Source organism: Cucurbita pepo, chromosome LG19, assembly GCF_002806865.2.
Source record: "Cucurbita pepo subsp. pepo cultivar mu-cu-16 chromosome LG19, ASM280686v2, whole genome shotgun sequence".
NCBI lineage: Eukaryota > Viridiplantae > Streptophyta > Magnoliopsida > Cucurbitales > Cucurbitaceae > Cucurbita > Cucurbita pepo.
In genome coordinates, this window is record NC_036656.1 from 730926 (window position 1) to 754437 (window position 23512).

The 23512-nt window shown below is 36.5% G+C and overlaps 4 protein-coding genes across 7 annotated transcripts; 2 read left to right on the forward strand and 2 right to left on the reverse strand.

The window, feature by feature from the left end:
• Positions 1-327: 327 nt before the first annotated feature.
• LOC111781973 (dihydroneopterin aldolase 2-like) lies at positions 328-4378 on the reverse strand. 2 transcript variants are annotated; one of them, XM_023662724.1, is made up of 3 exons: positions 4212-4378; positions 2804-3052; positions 328-681 (listed from the first exon to the last, which is right to left on the reverse strand). In XM_023662724.1, exons 2-3 carry the CDS (start codon positions 3043-3045, stop codon positions 477-479), a joined length of 447 nt encoding a protein of 148 aa, XP_023518492.1. In that variant the 5' UTR covers positions 3046-3052; positions 4212-4378; the 3' UTR covers positions 328-476. The 2 variants fall into 2 exon arrangements, with proteins under 2 accessions (XP_023518492.1, XP_023518491.1); XM_023662723.1 differs by having other exon boundaries at positions 4177-4375.
• An 829-nt stretch (positions 4379-5207) lies between these two features.
• LOC111781971 (phosphatidylinositol-glycan biosynthesis class X protein) lies at positions 5208-10287 on the forward strand. Of its 2 annotated transcripts, XM_023662721.1 has the most exons (5): positions 5209-5393; positions 6511-6628; positions 8544-8868; positions 8985-9151; positions 9907-10287. In XM_023662721.1, exons 2-5 carry the CDS (start codon positions 6518-6520, stop codon positions 10177-10179), a joined length of 876 nt encoding a protein of 291 aa, XP_023518489.1. In that variant the 5' UTR covers positions 5209-5393; positions 6511-6517; the 3' UTR covers positions 10180-10287. The 2 variants fall into 2 exon arrangements, with proteins under 2 accessions (XP_023518490.1, XP_023518489.1); XM_023662722.1 differs by lacking the exon at positions 6511-6628 and having other exon boundaries at positions 5208-5393.
• A 1054-nt stretch (positions 10288-11341) lies between these two features.
• LOC111781266 (serine/threonine-protein phosphatase PP2A-4 catalytic subunit) lies at positions 11342-18188 on the forward strand. 2 transcript variants are annotated; one of them, XM_023661763.1, is made up of 11 exons: positions 11342-11656; positions 12607-12663; positions 13298-13381; positions 13991-14062; positions 14256-14327; positions 14456-14496; positions 16099-16165; positions 16952-17143; positions 17259-17348; positions 17452-17559; positions 17701-18188. In XM_023661763.1, exons 1-11 carry the CDS (start codon positions 11564-11566, stop codon positions 17764-17766), a joined length of 942 nt encoding a protein of 313 aa, XP_023517531.1. In that variant the 5' UTR covers positions 11342-11563; the 3' UTR covers positions 17767-18188. The 2 variants fall into 2 exon arrangements, with proteins under 2 accessions (XP_023517531.1, XP_023517532.1); XM_023661764.1 differs by lacking the exon at positions 11342-11656 and adding an exon at positions 11663-11972.
• Positions 18189-18407: 219 nt separating this feature from the next.
• Positions 18408-23251, reverse strand: LOC111781265 (lipid phosphate phosphatase delta-like). The gene is made up of 8 exons (XM_023661762.1): positions 22765-23251; positions 22595-22690; positions 22438-22512; positions 22098-22228; positions 20294-20397; positions 20079-20207; positions 19027-19142; positions 18408-18885 (listed from the first exon to the last, which is right to left on the reverse strand). The coding sequence occupies exons 1-8, from the start codon at positions 22924-22926 to the stop codon at positions 18478-18480; spliced, it is 1221 nt and encodes a 406-aa protein (XP_023517530.1). The 5' UTR covers positions 22927-23251; the 3' UTR covers positions 18408-18477.
• Between the last annotated feature and the right edge of the window lie 261 nt (positions 23252-23512).

A 23512-nucleotide genomic window follows, 5' to 3' on the forward strand; every position in this document is an offset into this window, starting at 1 on the left:
ATCGAACAAGGTTGTTAGCTAAGCTTCTTTTTCTACGACATGCTCGTTTTTTCCCAAGTAGAGATATACTAGTGAAACGCCTTGTTGTGGAAAGTGCTTGAGTCATCGCTTCAATTCATCTCCGATAATCAGCTTCTTTTTCTAGCTCGTTCTTCCTCGAGTAGAGCTATTAGTGAAACACCTTGTCGTGAAAAGTGCTCGAGTCGTCACTTCGATTCATCTCCGCTAATCTTTCAAACTTCATTTTTTTATCCCTTAAGGACCAAGAGAATAGTATTTTCTAAACAAACTTAAAGAATAAACACACAATTTAAGTTCAGTAAAAAGTATCAGAAAAACGTGTATGGAATAGCCCACAAAATTACTGGAAACGAAATTCCTTAGCATCCCAATGTAAAATAGAACTAAAATACAAATGATCATAATAGAACTTTGTTTTACTTTTCATACAGAATTTGTTTGATCAAACAAGCACATTAGATTGTCACATCTTTATCTCTACTTCTAAAAATCTCAATACCCAAGTAGTCAATTGGTCCACCAACAACGACATCAGGCTTCGCAATTTTCACTCGAACGGCGGTTATTCGATGGTACTCGATCATTATTTTTGAAGAAATTTCCTCTGCAACTGATTCCAGAAGATCATGTGATGGTCCAGTCAAAACTTCCCTCGCTATGCTGTTGTTCAACATTAAAAAACCTATCAGAAACAACATCCATAATAGTATATGCTATTGGTTGAAGTTCATTGTCCATTAGATTATATGCTATTGGTTGAAGTTCATTGTCCATTAGATTGCATAAAGTGAATCATAACATCCACTAATAACATCTAAGAAAGCATTAACACGGCATTTTCTTTTTACATTTTCTTTTTACATGTGAGGGTTTTTAACCAATTGAGCCATACTCATGTTGGGAGCGTTAAGAATAATAGTATATGCTATTGGTTATTGTCCATTAGATTGCATAAAGTGAACCATAACATCGACTAATAACATCCAAGAAAGCATTAACACGGTATTTTTTACATGTGAGGGTTCTTAACCAATTGAGCTATCCTCGTGTTGGGAACGTTAACATAGAATGATAGAATCCAACTATGCAAGAAAAGATGAGGTTCGAAATCCCCTCATTCTTTTACAACAAGCCTCTCTTGCCATGGAAGGAGCTAAACAATGAGTAACTTAAAAGTTCTCATAAAAACCGACTTTAATAAAATGAAATAAGTGAAACAAAAACAAATATTAGTTGTGTTGCGAGCATTAAGATTCTATGCAAGTAAGCCTCTCTTGCCACGGTAAATCGATCGGGGCCAAGAGACTTACTTGAACCCAAGGAATTCACAGCATGCAGGACTTCCTCTTCTGAAAGGCATCATTCAAGATTTAAGGCTTGAGACTAATTCATCGGGATCCAATAAATATTTGTAGGAAGAAATCTGAATTTATTGTCTTCCGTATACAATTTCTGAAAGAAGTCGATAAATTCATTCTCAATCTCATTAGCTGAAAGCAAGCTAACCCCTTTCTTTAGAAAACACCTCAGTAATTGAATTCTTGCCTTTTTTAGCCGCCAATAAATGATGAGAGAACTTTGTATTATCATCATCCCTTCTTTGAGCCATTAAAGTTTACAACGCTTCCTCCAACATGTAGAATCCAAAGCAGTTAATTCTGGTATCTATTCTCTCTCTTAAATACTGCCTTGTAGCTCGCTGGTCAGGGGTTAAAAACCCATTATCCTCCCTTCTGTACTGACCTTTTATTCGATCGACCAAAGATTGGATTTGTTAAGCCTTCGATCTTTGAGAAAGATTCCAAGTTCGTAGCATTGGTTTTAGACCCTTGTGTTTTATCATGAACACATGTTCGGGCCATCTTATGTTCGATTGTTGATTCCAGTTCCACACGATTTCCCAATTCAAATTGAAATCTTTATGGTTTAGCCAAGAACTTTCAAACGCAAAGACATGGTCCCCAGGAGATATTTCCAAAATTCAAGGATAGAGGATAGTGGTCCAAAGTGGTACGCTCAACCCTTCACAATTGTGCAGTCCCAACTTTCATTGGCGACTAAGAATCAGTCTAGAACAGAAAGTGTGTTATTTTCGCCTTCCATGAAATTCAACTTGGGAAGAAGCACGACCAATCTCTTTGATCAAGGTTCAACTTCCATGAGATTCCTCATAGAAAGACAAAGAAAAGATCCGATAAATGGAAATGGAACACTTAGAGTGACTCCATTCAGGGAGGGGTTGTTGCTGGTGATTAATGGCAGCCGAAATTAGTGTTTATGGGGTCGGGGAGGGGAGAGAGAGAGCATCTTGAGTTGCAAGTTTTTTCCCAGCTAATTCTTGGACATTCCAAAGATTGATGTTTGAGCTAAGTAAATTTATGAAAACAATAGAAAGAGCTTGTAAGCATTCCCAATCACATGTAAATGACATCTTTTATTTGCCATGACTATAGAAAGACCATGATTCAAGTGTTTGGATGGTCACTTTAATTTACCATATTGTATAGCCTACAAATATAAATAGCCTGCTTCCTACCTCCTAAAGCCACCGTCGCCAAACTTCAAGGACGAATATAGAAGTTAATCAAATAATTGTTTTTTAAAAAAATAATAATAAGAAGAAACCATGCTTTCATTAAGAAATATGAAAGAGGAGTGATCAAATAATTGCAAGACTATAGATAACACACACAATGCAGATAACAGACGTATAGTAATACACACCAGTCCATTGAATCATATTAGAAATCTTACAGAAAGAGGCTTAACACAAAGTACTCACCGATAAATTGCAGTGTAGCTTACAGTATCATTCAAGTCATCAGATTTTCCAGCTGCCCGGAGATCCAACCAAGCATCCACATCCACCAAAAACGTTTGTCCCATTTCCTTTTCTTTAAGGTGAACTCCATGATAACCGTGAAACTTCAGACCCCTTAATATGAGTCTATCCCCCTTTGTGATTTTAAAGTTGTTTAAACTTGCTTCTGAGGTGCTAATGATGATACCTTTATTATCAGCCATATGATCACTGAAACAAAGCCAGAGAATGGGGAATGTTAAAAAAAAAATCCAACAATAAAGATAGAGACATAGCAACCCGAATGAGAACAAAGAACAAATTAAGTATCATCATAAACTGCTGATGTTATGAACCGAGACATCAATCATGCAATATAAACTTCAAAGAAGATGTGAAGAAAATGTTGTTCAAATTATCACAAGATGTTGCAATTCATGCCACATTAAAGAAGAATAAAGCTTCATTTATTCTTATACGGTTACAAATTTTGGGTGGATGATAATTTAGAGTTATGGTGTTTCTTTAGTGTATTTTAAGGCTTATTTACATAGTGGCTAATTATGATCATAAAGTATACAAAGTAACTAATTATGGTCATAAAATATGAAAGTTACAACTCTTGGAATGCCTCATCCTATATAAAGCCATGTATGTTGTCTTTGGTAAAGGAAACTTAGAAAATGTAGTAAAATGAGCATTTATGCTTTCCTTTAGCCAATGACTAAGTTTATTTGCAATTCTATATAGTTTAGATTGCATGTTTAGAATCATTCAAGCTCGACATGATCGACTTTACTTGTGGAGTGATTCGAATCTCAAACAAGTATTCTTACCATGAGATATTCGATCAACAAGGTAATCCGAATCTTACTTCCCTAGTAATGATTCCTCATCATTTGGTACTAGAACTTTCTCTGGTATTAGAGTTTCCCTGGGTTGATTCCTTATCAGCTACCTTTTGTCTTAATTTATAAAAAATGATCCACATTCATAGAACACAGTAATTATTTCATTAACATATAACTGAATGATTACTCCTATGAATAACTGAAAAATATGTCTGGACTCATGTTTTTAATCAGCTCACAGTGAATGATTCGTATTCCAGTAAAATAAAATGTCTAGCTTCATTCTCTTACTTCCACAAATTCAAAGTATAATTGGTTAATAGAGGGAGCGAACTTCAATTTTAAGAAGAAATATACAGATCACGTCCTAGCTGTTTTTTTCGTTGCTATTCGGCTATGGTCAATTAAAAAAAGAATCAAACAACTTCTCCATTCATTCATTAGACAAGGTCCAAACTGCGGTTTTCGAGTGAGAAGAAAGACAGATGGAGATTAGGAGAATACCAGTATGAACGAGAGAGTAGAGAGTCAGTACAGACCACTAGGAGGGAGTCTGTGGCAGCACGAACGGAAGAAAGACGACGAAGACGACGACGACGGCAGCAGTGAACGGGAGAGACGGCGGCGGCACTAACGACGGCGTGAAGAAGAAGAAGAAGAAAAACCGTGGAGCACAGTGAAGGAGATAGGTTTTCCTCTTTCTTTTATTTATTTTTTATTTTTTTATTTTACAATTTACTTATTAAACTGAAAAAAAAAAATGGTTTTTTAACCTTTTCTAGTTTATTTATATAACCATGCTACTTTATTAACATAATTTAATTATTTATATATTGATTTTTGAAGATTAAAATAATATTAATTCAGAAATTAGTTTTAATGTTCTTGAAAATTATTAGTTTTCAAATTAATTACTGTGGTAAATTTATTAATGGTTGAAGATTATTATTTTATATTACGTCTATATATTATAATGGAAGTCGTATATGTACACGTGTTTATATTATAATGATTTTTTTTTATTTGTACGTTTCACTCTTTTTTTACCGTCTCCTCTATTCTTGGCCACCGACATGTTCATCGATCGTTGTTCTCTGCTATTTTGTGTTCATTCGTTGTGATTTTCCTTCGTTTTACGACGGAAAACATAAGAGTTTTTACCACGGAAAGCATAAGTAGTAAAAAGTAATAATTTACCGTGGAAAGCATAAGTTTTTTTATTTTATTTTAAATAGCTTAAAGACGGATTGCCGGTGACAATAAGACACCTGGTGGTTGGAAATCCAATAATGGATCATTGAGGTCGTATATTGAATCTTCTTCTTCGATGGAAGGAGAAGATGTCGAACCGATGAAGGCGACTCCTTGAAAAAGCTTTTGAAAGTCAGCTTCTAAAGACATCTGGGCTAAAGCTACCAGTAGTATATATATATATATATATATATATATATATATATTTTTTTTTTTTTCAGTTTAATAAGTAAATTGTAAAATAAAAATAAAAAATAAATATATTGGTATGATTATAAACAATATTGGTTTATTCCTCTCCACACCCCCACCCTATCCACGTCATCTTCCCTCGATCTCAGAGGACGACGAACGAAGTGAATCGGCTGTTTCCACGATCGTAAACTTGGCTGAGGAGGCGAAGCTTGCAACGTCGAAGCATCCTGTTATACTCTGCTTAGCACCTGCAAATTTCTAGTTGCCGGTGGAGTGTGAGTTCCATTTCTTCTCTGAAAACTTTAATTTCCACTGAATTAAACTGTGCTTTGACTGAATACAAAAATTCTATTTTCCCGCCTTTTAATTCTAGAATGCATCGTTGCTTATCTAGTGCCTTGTCAGGATACGAATTTGCTCATCGCACACAAAGATGTAGAGAAAGGGAACTTATAATCAGAAATCCAAATCTGTAAAATACGTCCATGGGGTTAAAAAACTAACACATTTGGTTCTTGAGATTTAAATTTGGTTTCTATCGATTTTGGATGCCCACAATTTGAATTGATTTTTAATTAGTTTCTGAAATTTGAAATTGGTTTCTCATATGGTCCCTGTTAATATGGAAATTAAGTAGACCAATAGAATGATCACGTGGTAGTAAACATGTTTGCTGGTTTGTTCTACTTGGGAGGAGCCCAACTGGTGCGAAGTCATTTGGTTAAACTGGAAACTAACCTTCTTAGATTGGACAGAGAGGGTTAATTGATAACTCTAGAAAATAAATGAAGCCTTCCTGTGAAGATGGTTATGGAGGTTCCTTTGAGAAGACATAAAGTCAATGAACATAAGTTGGGATCGGATTCAAATGGCTTGTTTCATAGCCGTTGTGAGATCCCAGAGGGGAACTATGCATTTCTTATAAGGGTATGGAAACATCTCCCTAGCAGACGCGTTTTAAAACTGTGAGGCTGACGACGATATGTAACGGTTCAAAGCGGACAATATCTGCTAGCGGTGGGCTTGGGCTGTTACAGCCGTCGTGTGAATTGTAGTGCTTGATGCCCAAAATTTAAGGAGAAGATTTTAGTTTTCAGGGTGGGAAATGGAAGCTACATTCACTTATGGTAGGATGGCTTGATCGAAGACAACCTATCTAGAGTTTCTAAAAGTTAAAAGTTACCATTTTTCTTTTACTTACAAAGCTTGAACATCCAAGACAGATCCAAAAGAAGATTTCTACTTTGGCCAGATATACTCAAATCAGTATGAATTATACTATAATTCTGGAAAATATTGACCCCTGTTCTTGTTCGTCCACTACGGAACATGTTATATAGGCCTTCAGATAAGCATTCGAACCATAACATTTTTTTTCTTGTTTTGTTTCAGTTATGTGATGAAGGCCAAGCCAAGCATTCCTGTTTATATTTCTTTGTTGTTGGGAATTTCATTTATATTCTACCCTGTATTTGGCTCTTGCCTTGATGGCATTTCACACGCTAGTAAGGTCAGTCCTAGTAATTCATGTTCCTCGACTCTTTATCATTTTGCAATTATTAGATTTTATGTGCAAATTATAATACTGTATGTGTGACTTCTTCATGTGCTGTGACTTCTTCATGTGCTATATTAGTTCCAGTAAATCTCGCTATTTTTTGGTGTTAATATAGAGCTGTTACATGTTGGGTTTAGGTTAAAATTATTCCATTGGGTTTTATCTCTCAGTGATACTGAACTCTTGCTCCATCTAGTTTTTGTATAAAAATTGTGGTCTTTCTTTTTTTAACATCCTTTTTCCTAAAGATTTTTTCTTCTTTTCATTCTCAAATTGACATGAAAAGTAGGAAGGATGTATATTGAATCAGATCCTAAAGCTGTTTCGGGAAGGGTTTGGGGTTTTATCATGCGTGCATTATGAGTTGAAAAAGGATTCACTGCATCTCATTTTGATGCTTCTTGAATACAACTTGCTAGTTAGTAAAGCATGGAGGTTGAATAGGAAGAGTACTCAATTTGGTTATACTTGTAGATTTGGACCAGCAATATATTTCCTGCAATTTTTATAAATCTTGGGAAAGAAGATATACTCGTTTTTTTAAATAAATAAAAAGGATGAGGAGGTAATGAATATCGTGAAGTTTAAACAAAAGCGTTTGTTCTCTCTTGTGGGTCTTGGATTGGCCTTCTGCTAACTTAGAGGTTAGGCTTCCACTGGAGAGGAGGCCCTCTTGAATACATCCCACAGTGAACTAGTATTTTCACCATTATCCGTTGTGTCACAGTATTAAATATACTCGGCTTTAATGTTGCAAAGCATATTCTTCGTTTTAAGATTGGATATAAGTTGATAATACTTGGAGGACTATCAAAAGGGGTTAATCTGAGTGCTATTAGTCATTGGCAACTTGAAAAGGGAGAGATCATTACATTGATCTTTCTGTTGGAATGTTGTGCACCATCAAGTAATCAACAAGACACCTCAATACGTTAGTAATATTTTAGTTTAAAGTAATCATTGTTGCAGGAAAGCATAGTTTTGGTGGATGTAGTAGGTTGGGTAGCTTTTGCTATCTTTTTTTCCATTTGAATTTTTATGCTCCTAATGTTTTGGGGGATCCTGACAATTATATACCTTCTAATCCGATGCCCACCCCACCTCATATTGTGTCGGAATGGTATTTTCCACCGATTCATGTCTTTCTTCGTAGTATACCTGACAAAGCGGGAGGTGTAGCGGCAAGTTTTTTTTTTATTTTTTTAGAGAGGAGAAACATTTTCATCTATAAATGAAATACTAGGAGCTTAGTGGGCTCCTAGCTCCAAGAGGCTAATTACAAAAGAGTTCTCCAATTAGATCAAATATGATGGCTATAATCTCTAAAAGGATGTTTAGTCTTACACCAAAACAAAGCATAAAATAAAATTAAATCCAAAAAGCGATCTAAAATGGAGAGAACATCCCCGAAAAATCATTGTATTCCTGTCAAACCATAGTTTTGGTAACTTCATTGAAATGCTTTTGCACTTCGCAATCCTGACAGAAAATTGCATAAGTAAACGTAAAAGTGCATGATCTTGAAAATAGCTATAATCTCTGTGGTTATTATCCCTAAAAACCTATTTCAGAGTCTGAGACTAAGTAGAAACTTAATTGTTATTGTTGTTGTAAGCACTCATGGCTTAGATAACTTTGCACTCTCTCTGTTTCTGGATTGTGACCTTATAAAAAAATGTGATTTTTTTTTTATCTTGTCCCTCTTAATTTAAATGTAGCTAAGTCAATGGGATGAATTAAGTCTTTGATATTATTTGATGTCTTTTTGGTGGGAGAGCATCATAAATGTTCTGAAGACACTGGTTTTGTTCATCTTCACAAGCTTATTTTTGTATTTCATTTCTTACTCTTGTACTTAATTTGCCAGGTTGGAAGGTATATTATGGAATCGTATTACGGAAAGCACGAAAGCTTCATTGATTCACTTTTTGATGATTTCCTGACGCAAGATCTTCCTGTCAACATATGTCAAGTTCTACCATGTGATCTAAATACTGTGCTAAGTCTCTCGATCCTGTTGAAGATTAAGGGCGAAGGTTCTCACCGTCAACTTTCATCGACCATCAAATTCAACATCAAAAAACCCATACCTCATGTTCACACACACCATTGCAAGATTATTATCATCGAACGACTGCCATCGGGAGTTTTTGCTGACCCATTTGAATTGGAACATCTTCTTCATCGTGCTGGTAAAACATATTGATATCTCTTGGTTTCTTTTCATAATTTGCAGCAAATGGTATTGCTGTCACTATGTATGTAATAGGTTCAACTCTTTTCTTATTATTTTATCTTCTTTTTGCAGTATTTAGTGATGTAGCCGTTTTTGGAGATACAAATTTGGAATTGCCTTCAGTCCTCTCCAACCTCTCTGTTGTCGAGGTTCACAAGGACGTTGGTCTCAATATTTTTTCACACAACAAGAATTTGCTTGAGTTCAGCATTGATCTGCCTTTACATTCACGATATCCGGTAAGCCTGAAGTATCTTTTAGAATAATCATCCTAGGTGACATGGTTTTTATTGAAGTTCATTATGAAGGATCTGGCGTCATTGGATAGAATGTAATTTAACAAGTTCTTTGCGTTAGTTTATCTCATATAAGTTCAGATAACGTATCCATGTTTATACTCCAACACTTACGAGGACACGTGTTAGATTTTTGCTTAGCACAATAGACACTATCAAAAACTAATTGAACAAATTGAATACTGGGTCTGACATTCATTGGACACGTGTCAAACCCTTGTTAACCACCATGAACAAGTTTCTTACACTTTGTTGGTGACAACATTTTGTATAACGGCCTAAGCCCACTGCTAGCAGATATTGTCCTCTTTGGGCTTTCCCTTTCAGGCTTCCCCTTAAGTTTTTAAAACACGTCTACTAGGGAGAGGTTTTCATACCTTTATAAATAATGCTTCGTTCTTCTCCCCATCCGACGTGGGATCTCACATTTTGAGAGTGAAAAACACACAAATGCTTAGCTTAATTGACCTCAAATTTGCTTGTAGTTGATGTTAAATCATTTAGAAATTTGACAGCTGACGATTGTAGCATGAGAACATTGAAATATATGAAAATAATATGAATTGTAAAGATGTATGCGGTAACAACATGTTCGAATTCATGTCCTAGATTTTTTCAGCTTAATGTTTCACTATATTCGAGCCGTGTTGTTTCCGTGCTTAAATGGACTCGTAACATATTTTCTTGCTGTTCTGCAGCCATTAGATGAAAGCGGTTATGTCGAAGTTAGATTGAAGGCTCCGGACTTGTTTTTGCAGTGTAGCATACAGGAAAAGCCACATAATAGGAGCTGTTTATTTAAGTTGCAAAGTGATGATGCAAAGGCAGACCTAACATGGTCGATACCAGCAGGTAAACGATCTAATGCTAAAATCGTAGGCGTTGTGACCTTTGTTTCTGCTTTTCTATCAGTACTATCAATTATATTTTCTACACAAGTTGGACAACACAAAGTTTTGAAGCAATGTTAATTAGTTCAGTATTAAGTGATGTTTTGGTCCAAGATACGTAAACAAGCATGCATTGTTTCTTGTTTCTTGCTCTGGTAATAGAATTTGGTTCCCAACTCCTTGTTATGATTTTGCGTTTTGCGAAACAGTTATAGATGCATCCGCTAATAGAACTATCATCCCCTTAGATGGAAGTCCAAATCTAAGGGGGCAGATTTAAACCAAAATCTAACCCTTGCCAACACGAGCATATCTCACTTTGTTAAAATATTTGAGATCGATATGGAATGACTTCCAAGTGCTTAAAAATAAAAAGTTCTTTTAAGTGAAGATGTTTTTAAACACTTCAGGAGTCATTTCATAAAAGCCCTTACAATTGTCTAAATGTTAGATGTTCAAATCTTCGTTGAAGTGCATTATAATATAACTTGAGTAGTTTAGGAACCTATATGTTCGAAAGGTTAAAAGTTTGGTTCTTGAACTACAAGATAGTAAGCATAGGCATAAAATGATATTAACTTGATGGAGATCGTAGATTGACTATAAGTCGTGCAGGGTAAGGATCACGACTCATTTTCAATCCATTTGTGTGGTCATAATCTAAACCAAACCAAATTGAATGAGTCAGTTTAGCTTGATTTCTTGCACCCTTACCTCAACGGAATGCTAATTGATGTTCGAAATACTTTCGATATACGGAAAGTACAACCAAGATAATACAACTAAGATAATAAATTCATGTGTTTATTTTGTACGAATGTTGATTAATATATTATATACCACTGATATATTCAAAATATTAATAAAATAATAAGCTCATATTTAACTTTAAAATGCTTACGTATTTGCAATTATTTTTGTATTTAGAAAATATAAATTCATACAATTATTAGGCTAGAATTTTAATTACTTTTTATTAAAAAAAAAGAAAAGAAAAGAAAGCTCCATCAGAAAGGTATTATAAAATGAATTTTGAATGAATTTTGGCTTTTATAGTAATAAAGTTAAAATTGAAGAAATTATTTATTTGTAATGATTAAGGGCATTGACGTGGCGTCTTCCGATTGGTGGTCAACATGTGAGCTTTCATGAAGGTTCCCACATCGGAATAGAATCAATTACGTTTAATTATAATTATAAATATAAATATAAATTATAATTAATTTCCCTCCACTCAATCCATTGTCATTCTCAATCACAACACACGCACACTCACACCTCGCCATTGCCGGTTTCTATAATTCAACCTCATTTCTCTCCCACTCGCTCTCTCTCTCACGCGCACCCCATCTCTCTCTCTCTCTCTCTCTCTCTCTCTCTCTCTCTCNCCACTGCCCGTCGCTGCAGTGGAGTCTCACGTCCCTGCCGGACCTTCAGACATTGGCCGCCTCATTCGGGTGCGGGTATGGGCACGGATTCGATGTTGTCCGAGGCCAACAGCTGCCTCGACGAGCAGATCTCGCAGCTCATGCAGTGCAAGCCGCTCTCCGAGCAACAGGTTCCGTTTATCGATTGATCTTCTTTTGTTCTAGTTTCTTTGAGGGTTCGATTCGGCTGATTCTTGCTTCTTGACCTAAAAAAGAAACTGTGGAAGATGGGGGGTTTGATTTTTGAATCTTTGGGTCTATCTCTCCCTTTTTCTTTGTTTTCTGGTCGTCATTACTGGGAGATCTTGCTACTGTGATTGGGTGCCTTTAGTAGAAGATGGTGATTGAATCTTGTGGATTGAAAGAGCGGAGCTAGTTGGGAGGCTGCTGTTTGATTGGGTCGAAAATTTTTGGTTTTGTGTTTCGGGCACTCAACGATAGATTTAGGTATGATGGTGGGAGTGGATTTCTTTTTTGACATCACGATTGGCATGTTGTTGACATGAAAATGGAGTTTGGTGCTAGGATGTATGGAGATTTCGATATGTTTGAAGCAGTGCTTTTTGTATATATCAGTAATATGCCTATTTCAACAAGTGGTCTGGAGGGGTAACTAAATTAACAGCATTATTTATTGCTCTTGCCATTTAGATTTAGATGTCTTGTTATCTTTCATTTAAATTTAGAAACGAGTTTCAACAATGTTTATGATACCTTCCTGAATCCAGATGTATTGCCTTTATTTTATTATTCCCTTCTTCTTGGAAATTGGAATGCACGCTTCATTAATTACTCACTGGATAGTTCATTATAAGAGGATATGAAATCCTAAATAAACTCGAGAAGATTATAGAAAGCCGCTCCCCTTAGCAAGAATAATTAAACGGGTGTGATTACAAAAATTGATTATGAAGGGAGTTCTAGAGAGACGCCATAGCTTGCGGTGCACAGGATGTCATATTTCACGAGCTTTTGATTGACTTTAGCATGGTTTTGTACCTTGTGGCATGCCCCAAATTTGGTGATTTTGACTCTTGACACATTTGGAAATAAAAATAACATGGTTTCTTTGTTGAAGTAGGTTAGGGCATTATGTGACAAAGCCAAAGAGGTTCTAATGGATGAGAGCAATGTACAGGTATTACATTTGTGCCTTCAAACCTTTTATTCTATGATCCATCTATGATGATGTTCCTTTTTGTGTCTTGATTTGGGGCCCTTTTACCGGTGGAAGATACACATCTTAAAACTAGAGGTCTTCCATGTTCACAAGTTCTGTCTTCATGCTGCACCAGTGGCCTGTATTGTATATATTGTTTCTATTATTTATTGCAGTTATATCATACAGGCCTTGTAGTAATGGTTGGTCATCATCGATCTTTCGCATCATTTCAATTTTCGAGAAGTTAGAATGCAAATTCATAACCAATTCATTTGGAGCAAGACATTTTGGTCAACTATTCTTCATTTTATTACTCATTGCCTTTGATAACCAACATTTTTTTGTTACATAGGCCCCCCCTCCCCTTTGTTATTTTTATTGTTAATACAATTTTTTTCTTATAAAAAATATATTTATACAACTTTTTCTCATCTGACAAAAGGAATTGAAGTTGAGTTTATAGTAGAATACTAGCATTTCAAAATTCCCTTTCAATTTTAAATTGCAGGAGTAGCACATAATTATTTGGTTTTCAACTTTTCATGATTACTATATCAGACTTCTTGTGCTTCTTTTATCCATGGAATCCTCTTTTTTTCTTCTCATTCAGCCTGTGAAGAGTCCAGTTACAATATGCGGAGATATTCATGGACAATTTCATGACCTTGCAGAACTTTTCCTAATTGGAGGGAAGGTACAAGTTATGCTATTTTAAAATTCATTAATTTTATTTCAAGAAAGATTTTTCTTTTTACTGCTGAAAAATGGAATGAAGATAAGATATATATTACTGTCCTGAAAGCCAAGGGAAATTAAAAAAGCTAATTTGGTAGTTATTATTTTTTTTATATTTTTTAAGCATTACTATATTTTAAGAGAACTCCAATTAGCAAAAAAAGTAGCTCACTTTAACAAAGCCTAAAAATTCCTTCCACGTGATTAAAAATTCTACACATTTCTTTTAGTTCCGAAGGAGTGTTTTGACCTAGTTTGGCCAAAGGATATCTTTCCTTCTTTGATGATTACTTGACATAATCAATGTTTTAACTGTATAAGGTTTTCTCGGCTAGGGACTAACACAAAACATTTGAATGTTAAAATGAAAGTTTTGGAACTAATTTAAACCTTGAATTATTTAGGGTTCATCTTTGGTGAAAATAAAATTACGAGTAGAAAAGGAAGATTGTTGTTCAAAATTCTACTTACTTCTCTACTTATAGACAAATATTTTGTGAGTTGACTTCTTTTGAGCATCCTCTGCATCAGGTCTGAATATATAACTCATTACATAATATTGTAACAGTGTCCAGACACCAATTATCTGTTTATGGGAGATTATGTGGACCGGGGATATTATTCTGTTGAAACTGTCACGGTAAGCACATAAAACAGATTTATGTGATTTTCCTAGTTCATAATTCTGTTAAGGCATCGATATATCCCATACCAAGCCATGAATTTTGTAATAATTTTTTTAATAAGAAATCATGTATAATGTAAGACGTATATGCTCTGGCTGGATGATATATTTGATCTAATATATATGGTTGTCTGCCATACTCCTCCAGTTATTAGTGGCTCTAAAGGTTCGTTATCCTCACCGGATTACCATTCTACGAGGAAATCATGAGAGTCGTCAGGTATGATTTTACACACTAGATTTGTCTTGTTTTTTGGGATTTGTTTCATTTAAATTAGATGTTCAAAATAACGTTAAACACTTGAATTAACTTGCACCATTTCATCTTCTCTCCTTTTTGGTTCTCAGATCACTCAGGTTTATGGCTTTTATGACGAATGTTTAAGGAAGTGAGTTGTATATTCTCTCTCTCTCTCTCTCTCTCTCTCTCTCTCTCTCTCTCTTTGTGTGTGTGTGTGTGTGTGTGTTGAGTGTTGGGGGATAATTTGTTTGATCAATGACACTGTAGGGTTAGTATACACTGATGCTTGATTCTTGGGCTGAGTAGTATTAGCGTTGGAGAAAAGAAATCAATGACCAATTGAAAACATTGATGCAATTTATGGAAACTAATGTTTTAGATCAACGAATCTGGTTATCTTTACAATTACTAGGTTGAAATAATGAAGTTATTTGTGGGGATCTGATGAATTAACTTCAAACGGATGGGGAATTTTAGGAAGTGCCTTTGTTGGGCATCATGTGGCAAGTTCACTGCATAGAATGTGAGTACAAGAAACAAGGCTGGACTCAGTTAAAGCTTTCTTCGCAAATGAATCTTTTGAGAGAGACAAAAGGTCCATGGTCAGTTTTGTTTGTTTGTTTTGTGTGTGTGTGTAAACCAAGGCACTTATTTTACCATGTAGACAATTGCCATGTGTGACCAATCGAAATTCCTCCAAATGAATCTCATTAATCACTGATTTTTCCCAATTTATCTTTAGACCAGATGTTACTTCAAAACTTTCAACTGTGACGATCAAATTATTGGTTATAGCACTGTCATCCTTACAAAAAAAAAAAAAAAAAAAAAAAAAAAAAAAAAAAAAAAAAAAAAANAATCCCGCTAACTTCTATCCATGGTTTTGTTTTTAAACATATATATATTTTTATTATAAGAAACCATGTTTTCATGGTGAAACATGAAAGAAACAAGAGGGGCATACAGAAGAGAAGCCCGAAAAAGTAGCCACAATGAATAGCTATACAAAAAAGGGTTCCAGTCCAGAAGAATAAGTCCAAGCAAGTATACAAAACTGGACATGTTTTTAAACGGCCATAGCTATACAAAAAAGGGCTCCAGTCCAAAAGAATTAAGTCCAAGCAAGTAATTACAAAACTTGACATGTTTTTAAATGGCCATGACTTGACACATGAGTGCAACTCCCATATTAGTGTTCAACTTTGATTTGTTATGCCATTGCCCTAGTTGGCCGGTGTTACAACCTCAGATAATTGATGCTGGTCTATTCTATCATGAAGGAGAGGGGAGACATTTTTTTTTTTTTTTTTTTTTTTTNGATGTATAATCCATGATGTTTACAAAAGACCTTCCCAATTTGCAATGAGGGAGATATATCTATAGGAAGTAAAAATATTAGACAGTTTACACCAAGATATAGCTTGGTAAACGATATTGTCAAAAAGTTTTGTGTAGGTCTGTGTTGTTTCTGCAAATATTCTCTGATTTCTTTCTTTCCACAGATTCTTTGAAAGAGAGGGGAGACATGAGACAGAATCTTTGAAGGATATCCAATTTCTTGAAAAAATTACTTCCTTTTATGATCTATCTGTAGTAAAGTCTTTATTTTGTCACAGTTTGCCAGTAAAATTTAATTTCAATCTGTGATTACCCCTGGTGTTATTTAGAATTGCATTTGTGAAGGCCATTTGTTCTTGATTCTCTTGCAAAAATCTATGGCAGTGAGATCCTTTTTCTTTTGTAACTGCAGGTATGGCAATGCTAATGTATGGAAGACGTTTACAGATCTTTTTGACTATTTTCCTTTGACTGCCTTGGTTAGTGATTTTTTTTTGGGCATCACTGTAACTTATTGCTTTTATTACACAACTTACCTTCTTGAACCAACATGTCGTGACATGTTTCTTGATTGCCTCTCCTTACATTGTATGTATATTTCATGTGATTGAAGGACAGGATATGAAATAATTAATTTTATAATGAGCCTGTTGGATCATGTACTATGGAGAATTTTGCATCTTTGATTTATGGTACTTTTTTTTGGGGAGATCTTCAATGTGCTTTTGGCTGGTGATAAATGTTGTCGCTTGATGTTGGAGGAGGTGGTGTTCCTTGCCTTGTTGTGGAACATTTGGCTTTGAGAAATAGGAGAATCTTTGGGGAGGTGTGGACTGTGGTTAGGTTTAACCTCCTTTTTGGTTTCTGTTTCTCATCTTCAAGATCCTGAACGTTTTTTGGTTCATTTTTGGTGGGTTGATCCTTTTGGGATTGCCCATGTAGTCTCTTCGTTTTTGGAAAATAAATTGATGTTATATTTCCTTTTTAAAAATACTTCTGCTGAAGCTAAATTTCAAAACCAAAGCCAAAATTTGAGAACTATTTCTTTTAGTTTCTCTATTTTGGTTAATGAGTAAGATAGTAATAGTGCATGGGCAAATCCCAAAAGGAAATAGTTTTACATTACTATCAATGGATCATAAAACAAACTAATTGTCAGTACTTTTACATTACCATCAATAGCAGAAAACTGAATAAAATTATAATCAAGCAGCCTCTTATTGATGCAATTGTTTCATCCGTTGGCTCTTACTTTCCCTTTTCAGGTTGAGTCTGAAATATTTTGCCTACATGGTGGGTTGTCCCCATCCATTGAAACCCTTGATAACATTCGAAACTTTGACCGTGTTCAAGAGGTTCCACATGAAGGCCCAATGTGTGACTTGTTATGGTCTGATCCAGATGATCGATGTGGCTGGGGGATTTCACCTCGAGGCGCTGGGTATACATTTGGCCAGGTAATTTCTAACCATGCATCAAGGTGTATGTTATTCACACTTGCCTTTGATCCTTATGCCAATAGAAGGAAAATTAAGGGGTTTCCCATCTGACATTTCATATTCTACTTTGCAGGACATATCTGAACAATTCAATCACATGAATAATCTCAAGTTAATAGCTAGAGCTCATCAGCTGGTCATGGATGGATTTAACTGGGCTCATGTAATACATTTGTTCAATAATTTCTCACCCTATAAATCTCTGATTCTATTCTTGTTTTATGGATTTAAAGGTTTCTGGTATGATGACCCTTATGTTTGAACAGGAACAAAAGGTGGTTACGATTTTTAGTGCGCCGAACTATTGTTATCGCTGTGGGAACATGGCTTCAATTTTAGAGGTTGATGACTGCAGGAGTCATACATTTATCCAGGTCTCTTTCTCACTTGCACAGGAACTTGCATAAAGATGATAAATGCACAAACAAACCATATCCTTGTCTTCTTTCAGCAATAATATAAGTATATCCATAGCTGAATGATTGGCTCTGTTCTTTATATGTCGTTTCTCTCAGTTTGAGCCAGCACCCAGAAGAGGAGAACCTGATGTCACCCGTAGAACGCCAGATTACTTCTTATGAATCAGCTAAGTTGAATCCTTCCCTGTATACCGTAATGGGTTGAGCATCGTCGTTGAGGCCGAGAGAACCTGTGACTTATGCTGCCGTGGATTGATGGCTTTGCCTGCGAGCCAGAACTTTTTCTATAGAAAACCCTCCGATTTGTATTTGAAGATCAAGACATCGTCGAGATACAAAGATATTCAACTTTCTTTTGCCCCTTCGGCCCCTTTCTCCATAATCTCTCAAGTAGTTTAATTTTGTTACAACACTTCTCTATTGTAGTAAATTATGGTGCTGATGTTTTTCGTCCACTAGATGTAAGCTAGTTCGTATATTAGTCCTTGTTATGCTTGGAGAAGGCTGCTGAAACTATTGGAATTGTTGATTTGTTACTTCTTTATTTCAAGAAATTTTAGTATGAAGTATCTTTTTGATGAATATGCCAGAGAATTTTGAAGGAAGCTAAACAGGCTTCATTTATTTATGGTCAGCTATTTGTTAATATGCTCTACGATTTCTGAAGACGAAGATTTGGTTCCTATGGTTTGAAGAAAGAAAGAATTTAGTCTGCTAAAACTCGTAAACAGTCTCGAGGGTTTTATTCGATCATCGATCATAGAGACTATTTAAGAGGTTTATCAAACTACGAGGAAGAAATCTTAATCAAATGATAGGGACTGCAAAATGAAAAATATACAGAACCGAACCAATTATATTGGAGTTAACGTATCACAAGTTCAGATAAGCGAAAAGAGAGGGAACAAGATCAACAACAGACCAAGCTAAGCCTGCATACTGAACAAACCTAATGCCTGTGTCGATGTCGAACGAGTCCTGGCTCAAGAAGAACAGCTTGTGTAGAGGCCGACGTTGTTTGCTCCCATCCCCCGCCTTACCTGTTGATGATGAATTTAGCATTGGGATATAGCTAGTTGATCTTACAGGCATGCCCAAGGTGTGTGCAATAATGGGAAGGATCCATTTAGCTAGAGCTTTGCAGCAAAACTTCACGATTAATATGGTCGGTAAACCGACGAGCATACGACCAACAAACGTGGGAAATGGGAGTCGTGGAGTAAAGATGCGCGCAACAGCTTCATGGTGAAACTGATGGTATGTTTGCTGTACCCCTGCTACCTGCAGGACAGAATCTCTCTTATATATATGAAGTAACAAAAGAAAGCATAGAACAAGGAGCTTTAAAATGACACCAAAAAACAGATAACATCCATCAGTTATATCAAAATTACTGCACGTTGAAAGGCATGTTTTGCTTACAATTCCAAAAGCAACACCATCAAAAGCCGTGTGGAATTCATAGCTTGGAGTAGGAAACTCAGGAGTAGGATAAGCAAAGAGCAACAAAATGCTTAGAGCACCCCAGAAATAAATAACTGCACCCACAAATTGCATACAACAAATACATTACTAATAATTAGTACCATACAAAATCACCATCACCATGATGTTTATTTACTCTAAAGTATCTTGACAGTCATTAAAGCGTAAATCCCATCTATATTTAAGCATGTAATTGTCAAATCTCACATTGGTTGGGGAGGGGAATGAAACATTCCTTATAGGATGTGGAAACCTCTCCCTAGTAGACGCGTTTTAAAATCGTGAGGCTAACGGCGATATGTAACGGGCAAAAGTGGACAATATCTGCTAGCGGTGGGCTTGGGCTGTTACAAATGGTATCAGAGCCAGACAACGGACGGTGTGCCAATCAAAATATTTTGTCAATTTCTTCTCTCTTTCTACCACTGTAAGCTTGTTTATGCAGTGCACAAAAGCTCAAAATTTCTGGACAACGGTTCTCAATATATTTGGATGACATCTTACATTTCCTAGGGAGGTAAAGGAATTTTTGGATATGGCCTTAACGTACCATCCTTTCAAGAATGCAAAAAGCCCTATTACGGAAAAACCTCATTATGGCTTTCTTTTGGAATTTGTGGAAAGAAAGAAATCCGAGAACATTTGCAGAAAAGACAGACCTACACAAAACTTTTCGACAATGTTATTTACCAAGCTATATCTTGGAGTGAACTGTCTAATACTTTTACTTCCTATAGTTATACCTCCCTCGTTGCAAATTGGGAAGGTCTTTTGTAAACACTATAGATTATACATCCCTTTTGTATCATTCATCAATGAAATTGTCTCTTATGAAAGTATTTCCTTCTTTTTTATTGAATATGCATCTTATTCATCTAAAATAACGCTACTACTTCACAGAAGAAGAAGCTCCTCAAAATACCGAACAGAACGTGAACTTAACCAGGGGAAAAGATAGCGATAAAAGTGTGAAAAGGCGAAGACGATACCATTTTGGCCCATGGTAATGAAGTCGTCCACGTATTCATGAACATTCAACCAAAATAAGAGAATCATCAACCCGAAAACAAGACCGAAAATGATGTCAATTGGGCTATGCATGCCCAGGTATATTCTTCCTGCCAAAGAACGAACATTTTCAGATTGGAAGAGACCCCCAAAAAAGGTAAAAAACTGAAAAATTTTGCTTGAAAATAAGGCTTACCCAAGCCAATGAGGACCACAAGCAAACAAACAAGAGAAAATCCTGCGAATTCGTAGGGGGCACTTATATTTTCAGCGTAAGATCGGATATAATACACGAGATATCTGCACGGTCATACCAATGATAAATAGTTAGTGTCAAGTCAATATAGGCAGCCAATTGGAACTATAAGCTCTTCCATATTCAACTTTTAAGTAAATCACAATGTCTGAGAAGCCATAGTTGAAAATTGTAATCATATTCGTTCCCTTTACACAGTGCAGGAAAAGCCTCTATACGAGCCAAATATAGCAGGTTTACTAGACGCTTTACTAGGCCTAAACTGAATAAAAGCCAAAATGGCAAAGAAAATGAAATGAGATGTAATGAATTAAGAAAAATGAGCTGCTGGAATTTCTTACTCACTCCATCGTAGCCTCTCTTCTAAACTATACTGTTCCGTTTCAATCAATTCAATATCATGATAAGAAGGGTCTCATATAACAGCGCAAGCCCACAACTAGCAGATATTGTTCTCTTTGGACTTTTCCTTTCGGGTTTCTCCTCAAGGTTTTTAAAATGTGTCTGCTAGGGAGAGGTTTCCACACCCTTATAAAGAATGCTTTGTTCTCCTCCCCAACTGATGTGGGATCTCACAATCCACCCCCCTTCGGAATCCAGCGTCCTCGTTGGCACTCATTCCCTTCTCCAATTGATGTGGGACCCCACAATCCACCCCCCTTCGGAGCCAGCATCCTTGCTGGCACACCACCTCGTGTCCACCCCCTTTGGGACTCAGCCTCTTCGCTGGCACATCGCCCGGTGTTTGGTTTTGATACCATTTATAACAGTCCAAGCCCACCTCTAGTAAATATCGTCTTTTTTGGGCTTTCCCGTTCGGGCTTCCCCTCAAACGCATATGCTAGGGAGAGGTCCCCACACACCCTTATAAAGAATGTTTCGTTCTCCTCCCCAACCGATGTGGGATCTCACATCTCATATCTGGGCTCATTTCACCTTCACTTGCAACTTACAAGTTCAGAAATAATGCAAGGTTGGTCTTGCATTGTTTACTCCAACATTTAAGCATATTTGAAAAGTTGAAGCTCATAACAAGGTTGGTCTTTTACTGTAACAGCCCAAGCCCAAGCCCACCACTAGCAGATATTGTCTGTTTTGGCCCGTTACGTATCGCCGTCAGCCTCACGGTTTTAAAACGCATTTACTAGGGAGAGGTTTCCACACCCATATAAGGAATGCTCCGTTCCCCCCTCCAACCGATATGGGATCTCATATATACTTGTTGACATTAATGACCATGTCGAGATGAGATGCTCTTCTAAAAGTGTCCAACCTCAATAGTGTGTCCTGCAGAAAAAAGGCTTCGAAGGATCTCAAGCACCTTTTGTTCTATCCTACAGTTTCTTATGTTCTCTGGTGCAGTTCTTCTAATCCTTCCACGTATGTATATCACTACTCTCACAGGTAAAGAAGTTCTGTGAGCATCACTAACAAAAGTGTACTCAATGGAAGAGAAAGAGACCCCTTGCGTCCAAATCATCCAAAACAAGCAAGAGAAGGCATAACTCTGCTAGTTATCGTCCGACGCCTCCCTTACAGGACGAGCTAAATCTATAGTTGCTGACCCAGTTGATGCTCTCAACAAAGCCTATATATACATCCTTTATGTCAATCAACTTTACAAGCTCAGAACACAAATTTATGTAAAGATCAGAAGGCAGCAAGAGTCACCATAAGCATCAATATGATAGCATAATGGAAATAGCAAGCCAATGAACCATATAGAAGGATAGAAACCACGTACCCAGATAAACAAACTGTATTTAGCGTGTGAGAAGATGGCAAACCATATTCCATGGCATTTTCTTCCTCATCTTTGGTGGCAATTATTCTCCTAACAGGTGGGCAACTGGGTCTAGGAGCTGATACCACATCCTAGAAGAAGAAGAAAAAAAACCCCACATGTTGGAAGACCCAAATATAGTAAATCAAGGAGGTCATACTGAAGCGGAGTTCCCCAACAGCATAGACCGAACCACTACTAGACTAGACGTTGAGTGAGGTAGTGGTTTTTTCTATTAGTTGCGATACCAACAGGCAAGTTTGAATTCATGAAAGATTAAATGATGGGAAAGACTGGTTACCTTAAGGCAATTCCCTAAGTAATCACAGAAAGCCATCAAAAGGGTCATTTGACGAGCCAATTTTCCATGGCCACTCTACATTTTCATACAAAAAGTTAGCCCATTAAAAAACTAAGTAAGGGATCAACAATTACAGAGAGACAGATGCAAAGCCTACCCAGAACAGCAGAGGAAGAAAAGCAGTGTAGAAAGGCACAGATACAAAGCAAGACAACCCAGAAAACAAGGCATCCATGAACGAATTCTGATATTTCTGCAGACCACAAACCCTTAAACATTGAATCCAAACATAAAACTCAACAGAATCGGTATTCAATAATCCCAAACCTGGATTCGAAGGATGAGAGGAGCGCCGGCGACGACATGGTGAGCCGCCCATGGTTGGAGTAAGGATCTAACCTTGTGGGTTATGTTAATGTAGGAAGCAAACGCAATCCACGAGAAGAAACCGCATAAAGCCACCGATTGCCACACTGCTACGCTTTCCATTTCTCCTATTTCTTCTTCCCTCCAAAAAGAGAGGGATCAAAGAAAAACAAGAGATGAACAGCAGGAAGAAGCGGCGGATTGGAGTAAACAAAGGCTGATAGAATGCGCGGCAGCTAAGAGAAGAGGATTGCAATTCTGAAAAGGGAAAGATGGGGCGCGATTTTCAACTGTTTTCTTTCCATTGTTGGGGTTTGTGGGGTTTCGTTAGGCTTTGATTTTGGTGGCAGCACACGGAAAGCATTGTTCAATGAAAAAGGGAACAGTTCCGAGAACGTCATTGATGAAATGGGTTACTAAATTAATATTGCCGCATGACCAAATTTATTGTCGACCAGATTCGAAGCTTCAAAAAGGATTTATATGTTCAATTTGTTCGATCACGCGGATGGAATATAGTGTCGTTCTTCGACTGCCCGACCATAAGTGTAGGTTTATTACACAACTTTATTCCCTTAAAAATCCGATCTTTGGACTTTCAAACCCTTTTGTTAACTTCTTAAAGATTCTTGAAAGCCATCGACCATGCATTAGTCCCTCGTATTTACCTAAAAAGAAAGATGAATATTTTAAGTGACCACACGGTTTG

What these genes read in the sequence shown, in the direction of transcription:
- LOC111781973 (XM_023662724.1), bottom strand. Translation starts at nt 3,045, where the DNA reads ATGGCTGATAATAAAGGTATCATCATTAGCACCTCAGAAGCAAGTTTA. An exon ending in AGCTACACTGCAATTTATCG is followed by an intron (nt 682 to 2,803) that starts GTGAGTACTTTG and finishes GTTGAACAACAG; the next exon opens with CATAGCGAGGGAAGTTTTGA.
- LOC111781971 (XM_023662721.1), top strand. Translation starts at nt 6,518, where the DNA reads ATGAAGGCCAAGCCAAGCATTCCTGTTTATATTTCTTTGTTGTTGGGA. An exon ending in ACATCTTCTTCATCGTGCTG is followed by an intron (nt 8,869 to 8,984) that starts GTAAAACATATT and finishes TTCTTTTTGCAG; the next exon opens with TATTTAGTGATGTAGCCGTT. An exon ending in CTTTACATTCACGATATCCG is followed by an intron (nt 9,152 to 9,906) that starts GTAAGCCTGAAG and finishes GCTGTTCTGCAG; the next exon opens with CCATTAGATGAAAGCGGTTA.
- LOC111781266 (XM_023661763.1), top strand. Translation starts at nt 11,564, where the DNA reads ATGGGCACGGATTCGATGTTGTCCGAGGCCAACAGCTGCCTCGACGAG. An exon ending in TTTTCCTAATTGGAGGGAAG is followed by an intron (nt 13,382 to 13,990) that starts GTACAAGTTATG and finishes ATATTGTAACAG; the next exon opens with TGTCCAGACACCAATTATCT. An exon ending in CTGGGTATACATTTGGCCAG is followed by an intron (nt 17,144 to 17,258) that starts GTAATTTCTAAC and finishes TCTACTTTGCAG; the next exon opens with GACATATCTGAACAATTCAA.
- LOC111781265 (XM_023661762.1), bottom strand. Translation starts at nt 22,926, where the DNA reads ATGGAAAGCGTAGCAGTGTGGCAATCGGTGGCTTTATGCGGTTTCTTC. An exon ending in ACTTAGGGAATTGCCTTAAG is followed by an intron (nt 22,229 to 22,437) that starts GTAACCAGTCTT and finishes TTCTTCTTCTAG; the next exon opens with GATGTGGTATCAGCTCCTAG. An exon ending in CATTACCATGGGCCAAAATG is followed by an intron (nt 19,143 to 20,078) that starts GTATCGTCTTCG and finishes TTGTGGGTGCAG; the next exon opens with TTATTTATTTCTGGGGTGCT.